Source organism: Neovison vison, chromosome 1 (genome assembly GCF_020171115.1).
Source record: "Neovison vison isolate M4711 chromosome 1, ASM_NN_V1, whole genome shotgun sequence".
Lineage (NCBI taxonomy): Eukaryota > Metazoa > Chordata > Mammalia > Carnivora > Mustelidae > Neogale > Neogale vison.
The window spans coordinates 56,952,231-56,966,172 of NC_058091.1; the positions used below are offsets into that span (position 1 = coordinate 56,952,231).

The following is a 13,942-nucleotide window of genomic DNA, read 5'->3' on the forward strand; positions in this document are numbered from 1 at the left end:
ACCCCCGTGACTCGCTTCAAGCGGAATTCCGCCCCTTCCGGGGAGCCCCGCCCACACCTCATATCTGCTTAGACTCCCGCCTCCTCCTTAAAAGTTCCAGCCAATCCTGTACTACTAATGTCGCGGAGCAGCGCTATCGCGTGATTCCAACTGTATCCTCCGATAGACTTTAACCGTGTGGACTTGCGCAGAAGAGACTCATGAAGCCATTCCCGGAGAAAAGGGGCGGGGCGCTCCGACGTGCGCGTTCATCTTGACCCCACGCTCCAGCGCGCACCCGGCAGGTGGGAGCTGTGGTTTCTGGGCCCCCCCGGGAACCCCAACACAAACCAGCGTAAAGCGCGCGTGCCCATTTGAGGCGGGTGTTCGGTGGGTGGCGAATGCGCGCCCGGGACCTGCGGGGACTTTAGAAGAGCCCCGGAGCTTGGGGCATAAAGGCTCAAGAAGCTTGGCGAACCAGCCTAGGTAGGCGCTTGGGTGATGGAGGGTCAGGGGTCAGAGGTCGGGGACTGAAGACGCCTGCAGACGGATATTGAGGTCCCGAGAAGGGAAGGCTTGGTTGTTCTGGAGCCCAGGAAGCCAAAGGGCTGAGGGGGAAACGCAGCACGAGTTTCCCCGACCCATTCCCATCCCAGACTTGGGGGCCTCCGAACCGCCACGGCTCCCCCGGGAGAAGAAAGGGCCGTGGGAAAGGAGGCTGTGCTTCTCCTCGGGGGCTGGGGCCTGCGTCCCAGGGATTGTCGTCGCGCTCCCCGGCCTCGCGGGTAGCTGGTTTGCCCGGCCTGCTGGGAGCGATCTGGCGCTGACAGCCCCGCTCTGACTCCGTGAACCGCTGTTGAGTTTCGGAAGAAAACCGACTGGGTATCACCATTCGTCACACACGCCCCTGGAGGCTGGATCTGGGCAGCTGCCTAGCTTCTTGGTGCGCGGGGTTGTAATGTGGTAAAAGGGAGGCGAGGCTTCCAAGTTAGTCTGAAAGTTCTCAGTTACCTTTGGAGTCAGATTAATTACTTTTCGCTCTCAAAACCATCCTTGTACGTGGTCCATTTTGACTCCGTGATCGTTGCTAGTTTATGAACAATGATGTGTTATTTTGATGATTGATTGTCACTTTCAGATTTAGTACTATAAATTAATGGCTATTAAGCTCGTGCCTTTTTTCTAAGTGACTTTACGTGACCCAGGAGGTAGGAAAACTAGATGTTTGATATTTTCCTACTTGTATTTAAACTACCTTAACGCTTTAACTGAATGAAATACAATAATTTTAAAGTCATTTTAGCTACTTAAAATTATTTTCTTGGATGTTGGTAGCAACAGTTTAAACTCCCATGAATAGAAATGATCCATAATATTTGTACTGTTACCAGAAAGACTCATTGGTTTATGATCAGAAACCATGCTTGAAACAGTATTGTTGAGCATCAGTGAGAGAAGCGTGCCTGTACTGGATAACTTGTGCTTCCTAGAGCTTTCCAGGTCAAGTTAGCCAATAAACTAGCAGTTAAGAATAGAAGCTTACTTTTGAAAGATGCTACTATATCTATATGTCTTCTTTGCCCAAGCCTAAGAACTACATTTGCAGAATTATTAAAACAAACCTTTTATTAAGAGTTCAGCCTACAAAGATTTGGGGAAATGGAATGTGCTGGTGAAAAAGCTTTTTCCGCGGGCATTTTTAAAGTTTATGTGACTAACATATTTTGGTTCAGTAGATGAAAATACTCTCATCTTCCTGAAGTTACTACTATGGAAAGATTGTGTTAATGCTAGATCATTAGGAGCTTTTCACTAATCCGGAATGATTGGGCTTTGTTTGCGCAAGGCTCACCTTGGGCAGCAGTGTGGCAGATGAATACTTCTTAATGTTCCTAAATTCTAGATCCAGGCCTACCATGGATTTGTTGTAAGTCAGGATTTGTGTGTGTCTTTTAATGAAGAGGTAATAATTTAGAGGGAAAAAAATCTGAATCTAAGTTTAATTGGTAATCATTTGTTATATTGTTTTAGTAACAACAATTTGTGTTTATTTTTCTAATGACCTATCTTTTTTTTTTTTTTAAAGATTTTATTTATTTATTTGACAGAGAGAGAGATCGATCACAAGTAGGCAGAGAGGCAGGCAGAGAGAGAGGAGGAAGCAGGCTCCCTGCTGAGCAGAGAGCCCGATGTGGGGCTCGATCCCAGGACCCTGGGATCATGACCTGAGCCGAAAGCAGAGGCTTTAACCCACTGAGCCACCCAGGCACCCCTCTAATAACCTATCTTTATTTTCTCTTGAAGATATGGGTCAGCCAGCTCATTCAGGGCCAGAAATAGTAAAGAATAATTTCACATTACCTGTAATTTTCTAGAATATGGTTAAGAGACTTATCTAAAAAGAAACATCTTAAAAAGAGGGAGGTTATTAGGTATTCAGGAAGTTAGAGATATTTGTTTCACCTTTTTTTTGTATGTCATTTCCATCTTGGCACTGACCTGCCATTGGGGGTACAGTGATGAATAGGATACTGTTCCTGCCCAGCTTTCATGGCTTTCAAAGTCGTACAGTTAGAACAGTATAGCATTTAGGATAGAGGAGGAATGGCCCTTAATGCAGTACACCTGGTCATGGAATGTTTTCTGGGGAAGATTGGGACAGCAACAGGTAGAAAAGTGCGAAAGGGCATTTCAAGCAAGACTTTTTACATTTAAATGTAGGACAATTAAAGTGTGGTCCATATTTAAAACTGCAACTAGTGTTTCACCGAAATCTGATATTTAAGAGGGAGGAATAAGAAGTAGAGTTGTCAAAAGTGGGACTCATGTGGTATGAAGAACACCAGAAGGGTTTGGAATGTGATTAGAAATATATAGAATTTTACTAATATATGACTTACTAGCTGCAAGTTAACATTATGGTTATAAGTAGTTTTGATCAAGTAATACCTTCTTGGTTCAAGAAGTTATCCCTGGATAGAAATCCCTTAAGAAAAGAGTCAGTTGGAACGAGATTTTTTTTTTTCTTTTTTTTTTTTTTTTTTTAGTAGTTCATGAATGTATGCTCAGTTCTGGTTTAATTGGCTGGGATAGTACCCAGGCATCAGGATTTTTTAAAATTCCCCCAGGTGATTCTAATGTGCAGTCGAGTTTGAGACACACAGATATATTGTCCTTCATCCTGCCACTTTAAAGTTTAATTATAAATGTAATAAATAGTTCTGAAGATGATGGTGATAGCAGCTACCACTCACTGAATATATGCTAAATTTCTGTTAATTGTACTGTTGCATTTACATTATTTCTAAGCATAATCCTATCATCTGCATTTTAGAAATGAGAAAACTGGCACAGAGAGGTTAGATAACTATTCCTATGCCACACAGTTAGTAAATGCCAAAGCTAGCATTAGAATTGTTTATCCTATAAATCACATTGCTTTGCAGATGTGAAACTCTCTAGCCAGTTGCTTTTGGGGCTTTTAGAGTGAACAGTTCCATAATTGTCATGTTATTAATATTAATATTTTGCTTGTTTTAGTAGATTATGTGATCCCTACCTCATATCCATACTCTTTGCTATAAGCAGTTCTAATCAGTAGAGAATATGGTGCATTTTTCTTCCTGTTCACTTTGGGTCTGTTTGTGTGACTTGCTTTAGCTCGGGGAACCTTGTGCTTTTGCTGTGACCACAGCTTTGAAAAGTACTTGTGTGATTGGATTTACACTGTTAAACCTCAGCCAGGGTGATAAGTACAGTTGTGGGTTGCTTTGCTGGTCCCAGGAGGAGGATGAGAATTACATTAAGCAAAGCTGAACTGCTTCTCCAGAAACTTAAGCTAGGTCAGCCAACCCTCAGCTAACCAGCTAACCTGCAGATCTGTGACAATAAATGATTGCTATCTCAGGACATTGAGCTTTAGAGTGGTATGTTATCCAGCCTCTTTGTAGCCATAGTTAACTAATAAGCTGATATAGCTGAGCTTTTCAAAGTTCCAGCAGAATGACCAAATTCCAGTATTCTAGTTTATAATTCTGTTGAGAACTGGACAAAGATAAACACATAGATTATGAGAGGCCTCCTGTATTATTCTTCCAAGGTAATAGAGGAGGTAAGATGCTTATAGTTAACCATAGTAAGAGAGTGTTTATACTTTATTACCTGTGCATTCATAAAGGAGGCACCGACTAAGGAAGTGGAATTCTCATAATTGACTTAGACCAGCACTACTTGATAGCCTTTTTGCAATTTTGAGAATGTTTTGTTTTTGCACTATATAGTATAGTAGCCACTAATCACATATGGCTGCTCAGCCCTTAAAGTGTGGCCAGTGAGACTGAGGAGCTGAGTTTATGATATTATTTAATCTTACTTAAATTAAAAACTACATGTATCATGACTGCTAAGAAAATAAATTTTATTCATTGATGTTTTGTCAGTAAATTACTCATTTTATTTAGATTTTTCAAGTTTATTAGAATAAATCTGTTCCTAATATTCTCTTATAATTTTATTTTTTTAAAGGTTTTATTTATTTATTTGAGAGAGAAAACACAAGCAGGGGACGGGGGGATGGGGGTAGAGAGAGGAACAAACTCCCCAAAGAGCAGAGAGCCCAACATGGGACTCCTCCATCCTAGGACCCTGGGATCATGACCTGAGCTGAAGGCAAACATTTAACTGACTGAGCCACCTGGGTGCCCCATTCTCTTAATAATTTTAAATCTTTTCTGTGTCTACTTTTTGTTTGTACTTTGAAAATCAGCTTTATTAAGGTATAATTTATGTACAATAAAATCTAACAATTTTAAGTGTACAATTTGATGAGGTTTGACAAGTATATACAATCATGTAAACACCAGTTGAACATTTCTGTCAGTCCAAATCTTTCCCTCCTGCTCCTTGCTATATCAGTCTGCTTCTTCTCACTTCTTCACCTCTAGTAACCACTCATTGGTTTTCTATCAGTAAGTTCTTGCCTTTTTTAGAATTTCATGTAAAGAGAATCATATGGCCTTACACATCTGGCTTCCTTCACTTAGCATAATGCTTTAAAAATTCATCTGTGTCATCGTATGTTCTGTCAGTGGTTTATCACTGAGAAGTATCCCACCTGTTTATCCATTTACCAGGTAATGGATGCTTGGGTTGTTTTCCAGTTTTTAGCTTTTGTTAAAACTGCTATTAACATTCAAGTTTAAATCTTTTATGTCAGGATGTCTGGGTGGCTCAATTGGTTGGGCAGCTGCCTTCACCTTGGGTCATATTCGGAGGGTCTTGGGATAGAGTCCTATGTTGGCCTCATTGCTCAGAGGGGAACCTGCTTCTCCTCCTGCTTGTGTGCCCTCTCTCTTTCGCGCGCGCACGCTCTCTCTCTCTCTCTCTCTCTCATAAATAAATAAATAAATAAAATCTTTAAATAAATAAATCTTTTTTCTTGGTCTTCTTTGGTTTTATTTCTCTTCCATAAATATCTAGAGGTAGGATTACTAGGCTGCACAGAAAGTTTGTATTTAATTTTGTAAGAAATTGACAAACTTTCCCTGATGTTTGAAAATTCAGTTTTGGTTATTCTTCCTCTTCTGTCTTTTAAATTTTAACCATTCTAATGCATATACAGTTTCTTATTGTGGAAGGTAGGTTAAATTTGCATTACTTTAATGACTGATGTGGTGAAGATATTTTCGTGTGCTTATTTGGTATTCACAGATCATCTTAGATGAAGTGTGTGTTCAGAATTATTTCCAAATTTCCATTTTTTCATAAGGTTGTCTTACTACAGATTTATGAAAGTTTTTTTTCTTATTCCACATACAAATCCTTCGTCAGATACTTGTTTTACTAATATTGCATCCCATCTGGCTTCCCCTCTCCTTTTGAAGTTCCAAAATCTGTAATTTTGTTAAAACTCACTTAATCAATTTTTTATATTCTCTGCTATTTGTGCCCTATTTTAATTTGTTTTGCCTAATTTAATGTCACTTATATTTTATCCCATTTTCTTCTAGAAGTTTTATAGTTTTAGCTTTTGTATTTCAGTTTATGATCTATTTCAAGTTAATTTTTATATGTGGTGTGAGGTAAAGCTCCAGGTTCGTTTTTTTGCATGTAGCTCTCTGTTTATTGAAAAGGATATTTTTGCCCATTGACTGCCTTTGAATTTCTTTCAAAATTTAATTGACCAGGTGCCTGGGTGGATCAGTCAGTTAAAATATTCAACTCTTGGCTTTGGCTCAGGGCATGAGATCAAGCCCCTGAATAGGGCTTCCTAGTCATTGAGCCTAATACAAGTTGCTGTCAGACCAGTTTCCTCTTCTCAGATAACAAAGCTATCTTCTTTTTTCCTACATTTTTTCTTTTCTTTTTTCTTTTATTGTCTCTGCTCCATTTCCCCTGGTTGCCATCACCGCCTTATTTCTTGCCCAGCTATTCTTGTTTCTGCTAACCCACAAAAAAGAAATATGTTCTGTATTTTCAGCTTCTTCTTTTGAAAGAGAAAATATATTTTTAGGAATTTTTTAACTGTGTTAAGGGTTAAGTGAAGTCTTGTTAACCCTTTGGGATTATAAAACCAAATTGAACTTTTGTTGTGATGATGAGTTTAAATGTTACTAAATTCTTCAAATACACATTTCCAGGCTATTTGGGAGATTTACCTTACTGTCATGCTGCTTGTTATGTGTATTTTTAGAATGTGTTTTATTTTATATAACACATTGTCTTTATTAAATTTATCCATTAAAGGATCAGTAAAACCATTAGAATTTCTGTGATACATGAGATTATGGCCAGTGTATTTCTTAGCTGTATTTGACTTATTTAAAAAAAATTAACCATTGCTTTATAATCTAAGATTTCAGTGTTATGTTGGGAGGCGCCATTGTTCATCAGGGCATACTTTGATACTAAAATCTTCTCTTGGAATGCTTACTTGTTGCATTTGTCTTCTAGAGTTCATATTTGCCAACCAAGAAATACTTGAAAATGAGTAGCCGGCGGAAACGTGCTCCTCCAGTGAGAGTTGATGAGGAAAAGCAGCAGCAGCTTCATTGGAATATGCATGAAGACAGAAGGAATGAACCTCTCACCCTAACTGATGATGAGCACCCCTCATCGGGTTCAGATTTCTCTTCTGCTCACTGTATCATCCTAGATGATAGTCTAAAGGAAGAAGTGGCTCACCAAGATAAGAAGAGGTGTTCCGAGGCAGTGAGCATCTCAAAATCGATGGATAAAGAAGAAACTGGTGGCCTTTTTTCTCCTTTATCTGCAAAGCTGAATATCGTGATTTCTCCCTATCACTCCGACAATTCTTGGAAGGCATTTCTGGGAGAATTAACTCTTCAGCTTCTTCCTGAACAGAGTTTAATTGAACATTTTTCTGAAAGGAGTTTTACACTGATGAGTTCAGAGTCAAGCAATCATTTCCTGATCTATGTTAATTCAGAATGTGAAGATGTAGAGAAACAAGAAAAAGGACTCAGTGAGCCAGTTAGTATTTGTGACAAGGGTATTAGAGTGGAATCATCCTTCAGTGGTGAAATGTTAGAAGATTTGGGGTGGCTACAAAAGAAGAGAAGAATAAAACTTTACCAAAAACCAGAAGGAAATCACATGATCAAGGTACTCAAATTCTGTGGTGTCTTTTAAGGTTCTTCTGCATTTGGCATTCCCATTTTGAAGATAACTCAGAAGGACAGCCTAAAAAGCCAGAAATAAGCTTATCATTATTAAGTTTCAGAGTGTACTTTATTTGGGGCTTTCAATAACTGTAAGAAATGTATGCTGTAGGTGATCATTTCTAGGCTGTCCTTTTTCAAGGTATCCCGTATTCGTCCCTTCCAGCTCTACTCTCAAATGTGTTATCATCTCTTCATCTTCTTGTAGCAGTCCTTTAACCACTGCCCTTGCTTGTCTTTTGAACTCCATCTGCTTTGTCTCTGAATTGGTATAATGTGAATGAAATGGAATTCTATTCTTCACTGCAGAATCAAGTAACTCCCTTCTTTCATAGCCCCTTGTCTACTTTTTGAGCCTCATCTTTTATCACTGCTTTTTATTTTGTCCCAGAAATTCCAAAATGATTTATTTCCTGCATATTTTCTGGCCATATTTCTGCATCTTTGCTTTTGTTTTCACGGTTCTCTGCCTGGATCGTTCCCTTCCTTTTCCCTAATAACTTCTGGGCATTCTCTAATATTCAGCTCAGAGTTTACTTCTCTAGGGAGATATTTTCTTAAAATTCATGGATAGTGTTCATGCTCTTCCCCCATAATTCTCTATACACATTTACTTTTGCCTTGGCCACTTGTAGTGTACTTACATTTTAGATTTTTCTCCTTCAGCAAACTAGGCAGTCATTTATCTTCTGTGCCTAGTATAGCCCTGATACTGAACAGATTTTTAACAAATGAAAGAATAAATTTATAATTCATTTCAGGCTTAGCTATTTACTAAGTAACTTTATGTGAATCACTTAAATGCTCTAATTTCATCATCTTTCTGTGTAAAATGTAAATAATCATTCATTTTACCTCATACGGTCATGTTGGGGAATCATGTGAGCTACTGTAAGTGGCTGTCCTTTATAAACCGTGAAGCAGGTTAATATGCCTTTATAAAGCCAAAACTTGAAAAGAAATTCTAAAATGTTAAATTCACTTTTGTTCAATTGAAAACTGTGTCTTATGTATCTTTTTCACATTAAAAAGCAATTCTATTAGTGTACTCTCCATACTGACGAAAGGAGAAAATTTAGAAGCATTAGATTGTAACTGATTCTTCCCTGGAAGATGAAACTATGCAACCACTTATTCCCTCTCCTTGTTGATCATGCATGCCAAAATGATGGCTCAGTGATAGCAAGTACGTAAGAATTCATGGCTTGTGTATCTGTTCTGTCCACCTTCTCCATAGATCAAGTCTTGATCTATTCTGTTTTCTTATACCAATTTTTAGAAATATTTAAACATTTAGTGATGTTATGGTAAGCTAACTGTAGGTGGACATAGGCAGAGTACAAATAATAATGAAATAAATTCTTTGTTACTCATTCCTATATAATGCTGAGTTGGATTCTTGTTCTTTAGTAAAAGAATATGAGCCTCTCCGTGATTACGGAATCAGGTCCAGGATAACATAGGGAAATGAAAGAAGATGCATTTGTTGAGTATCTACCATGAGGAAGTTTTAAAATTGTATTATATAGGCTCTCTCATATAGGCCTCTCTCCAGTTTGCAAATAACGGCATTTGAGTCAAAATAAATCAGTTACTTTGCCTGGGTTTTAGCTCTTAAATACCAATGCCAGTATTCAACTTCAAATCTTTTGACTGCGGAACTTCGTACTGCATTGTTTTATCAGAATCAAGATATAGTACCTTAATCAAGATCTGTTTTCCTGTACATTTTAGTGTTTGATCTAGTAATAGGGATTCCCAAGCCCGACTGTGCTTAAGAAATACAAATCAAAACTACAGTGAGATTCCATCTCACACCAGGCAGAACGGCTAAAATTAATCACTCAGGAAACGACGGATGTTGGTGAGGATCCGGAGAAAGGGGAACACTCCTACACTGTTGGTGGGAATGCAAATTGGTGCAGCCACTCTGGAAAACAGCATGGAGGTTCCTCAAAAAGTTGAAAATAGAGCTACCCTACAACCCAGCAATCGCACTACTGGGTATTTACCCTAAAAATACAAATGTAGTATTCCAAAGGAGCGTGTGCACCCGGATGTCATAGCAGCAATGTCCACAATAGCCAAACGATGGAAAGAGTCTAGATGTCTGTCAACAGATGAATGGATAAAGAAGATGTGGCGCATATATATTATATATATATAAAATGCAGCCATCAAAAAACCCCAGAATCTTGCCATTTGCAATGACATGGATGGAACTGGATTTCACTTATGCTAAGTGAAATAAGTCAATCCGAGAAAGACAATTATCATATGATCTCTCTGATACGAGGAATTGGAGAGGCAGGGCAGGGGATTGTAGGGGGAAGGGAGGGGAAAATGAAGCAGTGGGATCGTGAGGGAGACAAACCATAAGAGACTCTTAATCTCAGGAAACAGGAGACTCTTAATCTCGGGGAGGGGGGTGTTGGAAGAGAGTGTGGCTGGGTGATGGACACTGGGGAGGGTACGTGCTATGGTGAGTGCTGTGAATTATGTAAGACTGATGATTGACAGACCTGTACCCCTGAAACAAATAGTACATTATATGTTAATTTAAAAAAAAAAAAAAAACGACGTGTGTCAGAATCTTCTGGGGAAAATCTGCCTTTTTACCAGCTTTGTTGATTATTCTGATACTGATCAAGTCTGGAAATCATTGACTTGGTAGGTAGAATTAGTATTCTCATCCCGTTCTCCCAGGTTCAGTTCTAGTTTAGAAAGTATTTTTTTCTAGCAACTTGAATGGTGCATCTCACTTAGTAGGCACTGTATTGAAAGTAAAAATGAATTTGTTGTTGAAAGTAAAAGTTTGTGAGGGAGATTTGGTAGGTATGTATGTAATGTTTATGGGCCAGATACTATGAATACATTTAAAAACAGTAATGGTTAGAAAAGTTTTTTTCATGTCCTCATAAAGAATGTATGAGTACAATTAAAACTATGTTTATGTTGATTAATTCTTTGTAGGTTGGAATTTATCTTTTGGAAGGGGGCCTAGCGAAACTAGACTTTTTGAGTGATGCAAATTCAAGAATGAAGAAGTTCAATCAACTCATGAAAAGAGTGATGGAGAAGTTACACAGTTTTGTTATTCCAGGTAAATTAAAAATGGCTGTTACTTTTATGAGTTGTGGGTTTTTCCCAAATCGTATATATAACAAGCAGAAAAACAATAAAACCGTAATAAAATTAAACAATCTCTATAAATCATGATATGACAAAATTATATGTATCTGAAATGCCCCCACTAATTTGTGTCTGTCTTTGCTAAATACTGTGCTTAGCTATAGTAAGTACTCAAGAAGTGTTTGCAGTCAGTGGAATCTAAAGGGATCTGAGCTGATTGGAATTTTTGCATTATTCTTTTGCTTTTATTTTGTCATGGCCAGAGATTCTTGGCTGCCCTTATTCCACCTCTCCTTTGCAGTCTGACAAATAATCTCAAGAGCCTGCTTTCCTTAAAGACCAGTTAACTTTCCTCCTGTTTCTTGGCAAGATGTTGTATCCTTGGTCAGGACTGCAGCTTCAGAGTTGTCTGCCATTGGTTTCCAAGGGGAGAGTGTGGATGGCTTGGTGCAGCCCATCAACACTACTGGAAAAACAGCTCATATTCTCCAAGCCCTGCTCATGGTGGGTCAGCATTATTTCAGGTGCAAATTACAGAACATTTCATACTGGAATATTTGGGAGGTCAGTTTCTAAGCTTGACTGTTGAATTGTTTCTTCAGTGCATTCTTTGCAAAGCTTCATAATACTAATAAAAGTGGGGGTGCCCAGCTACCTCATTCGGTAGAGCATGTGACTCTTGATATCAAGTTTGTGAGTGTAAGCCTCATGTTGGCCTACTTAATTAAAAAAAATACTAATAAAATTAAATCATTTGCATGTTGAAGACTTAAAAAGAGGAAAATCTCTAGTTTCAGAATTGGAAGGGATACTTTTAAACACATCTAGAGTTTTTAAAATGTTGCAAAGAATTATTCTGTTTTTTAAAAATAATACAAGTTGGGCGTTTCAGACGAAAATGTCAGGGTTTCAGAGGAAAACTTCAATTTAGTTATCAGTACTAGATAACACAAATATAGTAAAAGCCTGAAATAACCACACATGTAACTAGACATTAATTGTGAAATTTTTAAAATCTCACATGGCACATTTTTTTATTGAAAAAAGTAAATTATTTATTTTTTGATACAGTCTTCATCCTATGGCATGTGAGGTATGTTCCATTAAAGTGGATAGGCCTTTTTGGGAACTAAATTTTTGAGAACTAACTATTTTGAGAAATAAATCATAAGCTAAAGTGGGTTTGTACATTCATTCAAGATTTTGAAATTTTTTTCATGGTATAATAAGCACCAGTCTTTTCCACAGGGCACTTGTGCCCAACAAATGTATCATATTTTTTACAAATTTGTACTAATGGCTTAAGCACTTATCTCCTAGTGGGCGCCTGCTACTACCAAATGCCTATCCTTTTTTAGCATAAGAAATAAAATGGGAACCCTTGTCTTACTAGACATAGAAAACTTTTGTCTGCATAGGAATCCTTTTATGTTAAAATGTAAAAGTAAAGTAAATTACCCTTTATAAACTGCAAAAGATCTTTATATTCAGATGTTTATGTTTTTTAAATATCTGCAATGGGCAAAGCATGTGCTGGGTGCTCTGAGGAACTATAAAAACAAAAGATAGCTTTTGCATAACATTTCAGTGCACAAGGGAAAAATACACATAAATGATTGCTCTGCCAGACAGATTTCAGCGTATCACTGTATCCAAAGTAGAAGAGCATTACACGAACACAGAGGAGAACATTAATTCTAACCAGGGAAAACAAAAGAAAATGCCATGGAAAAAGCTGAACTATCTTGAAAGGTAGATTTTTTGATCAGCGAAGAATTAAGGTTAGGGTTCTTCCAGTCCCAAAACACACTGAGCAAGGCCCCAGAGGTGGAAAAGTACATAGCATGTTTTTAGAATAAGAATTGCTTATAGTTATAAAAGGTGGATTGGGTTGTTTTGAGTACATTTGTTGTTGGATGTACAGATGTGTTGGAAGAGGATGAGGATGATTCAGAGAGTGAGCCAGAAGGACAGGACATTGATGAGCTCTATCAGTTTGTGAAGCAAACACATCAGCAAGAAGCACTGTCCATTCAAGTGGATGTCCAGCATCCTGCATTGATTCCTGTGTTGAGACCATACCAGAGAGAGGCTGTCAATTGGATGCTACGACAAGAGCGTTTCAGAAGCGCTCCTACTAGTGGTAAGTATAAGATGCTTAAAGAAAGGCAGATTGATCAGAGGGATTATATAAGAGATAATTAGGATGGGGGACATTGTTAAATCATACTGAAAAGTTAGAGTAGAATAGGTTTTACTATGAACAAAATGATAGTCTAAGAAATTCTTTAAAATTGAATCTAGAGAAATTCGTTGGTGGGTTTCCTCATCTATAACTGTTTGAACTAATTTTTCTTGCCCAAATAAGGGATGCCTTGATGGGAATTTTTAAAAATTCATTTTTTTCATGCCTTTCCATCTAAGAATTGCTTTTGGAACCTGATCAGATGTGAATCTCTTTTCATTTTGTTTTTAATTTTTATCTATTTTTTAAATTTCTTTTCAGTGTTCCAGAATTCATTGTTTATGCACCACACCCAGTGCTCCATGCAATACATGCCCTCTATAATACCCACCACCAGGCTCACCCAACCTCCCACTCCTGTCCCCTCCAAAACCCTCAGTTCCTCAGAGTCCACAGTCTCTCATGGTTTGTCTCCCCCAGATGGGAATCTTACTAATCATCTGCTAGAGGCTTCACAATGATGATGAATCTTAGCAACAGAAAGCAAATTTACAAAAGTGGAATTCTAATGTGTGACTGATTCTCCTAGCTTTGCATTTATTTTCTTTGCTCCATAAAATAAATAATAAAGTAGAATGTTATCTATTAAGAGTTTTCATAAAAGTAAATTTATGGGCATCACTTATGCCACTTCTTTATCATTATCTTTTTTTTTTTTTAAAGATTTTATTTATTTATTTGACAGAGAGAGATCACAAGTAGGCAGAGAGGCAGGTAGAGAGAGAAAGAGGAGGATGCAGGCTCCCTGCTGAGCAGAGAGCCTGATGCGGGACTCGATCCCAGGACCCTGAGATCAAGACCTGAGCCGAAGGCAGCGGTTTAACCCACTGAGCCACCCAGGCGCCCTCTTTATCATTATCTTTAAAGAGATCGGCTCGAAGTGAGATTTTTGTGATTCTAGGAAGTG

At 38.1% G+C, this 13,942-nt stretch overlaps 1 protein-coding gene across 2 annotated transcripts in view; it reads left to right on the forward strand.

Annotated features, from left to right (window-relative positions):
- The first annotated feature begins 235 nt into the window (after positions 1 to 235).
- The window catches only part of SHPRH (SNF2 histone linker PHD RING helicase), an 89,593-nt gene continuing 75,886 nt past the window's right edge, over positions 236 to 13,942 (forward strand). Inside the window, exons 1-4 of one of the 2 annotated variants that reach the window (XM_044247127.1) lie at positions 236 to 465; positions 6,931 to 7,602; positions 10,632 to 10,761; positions 12,715 to 12,933. In XM_044247127.1, the coding sequence (XP_044103062.1) occupies positions 6,964 to 7,602; positions 10,632 to 10,761; positions 12,715 to 12,933 (988 nt within the window). In that variant the 5' untranslated portion in view covers positions 236 to 465; positions 6,931 to 6,963. Of the gene's footprint in view, positions 466 to 510; positions 923 to 6,930; positions 7,603 to 10,631; positions 10,762 to 12,714; positions 12,934 to 13,942 lie in introns of those variants that run through there. The other variant, XM_044247128.1, reaches the window with a different exon arrangement.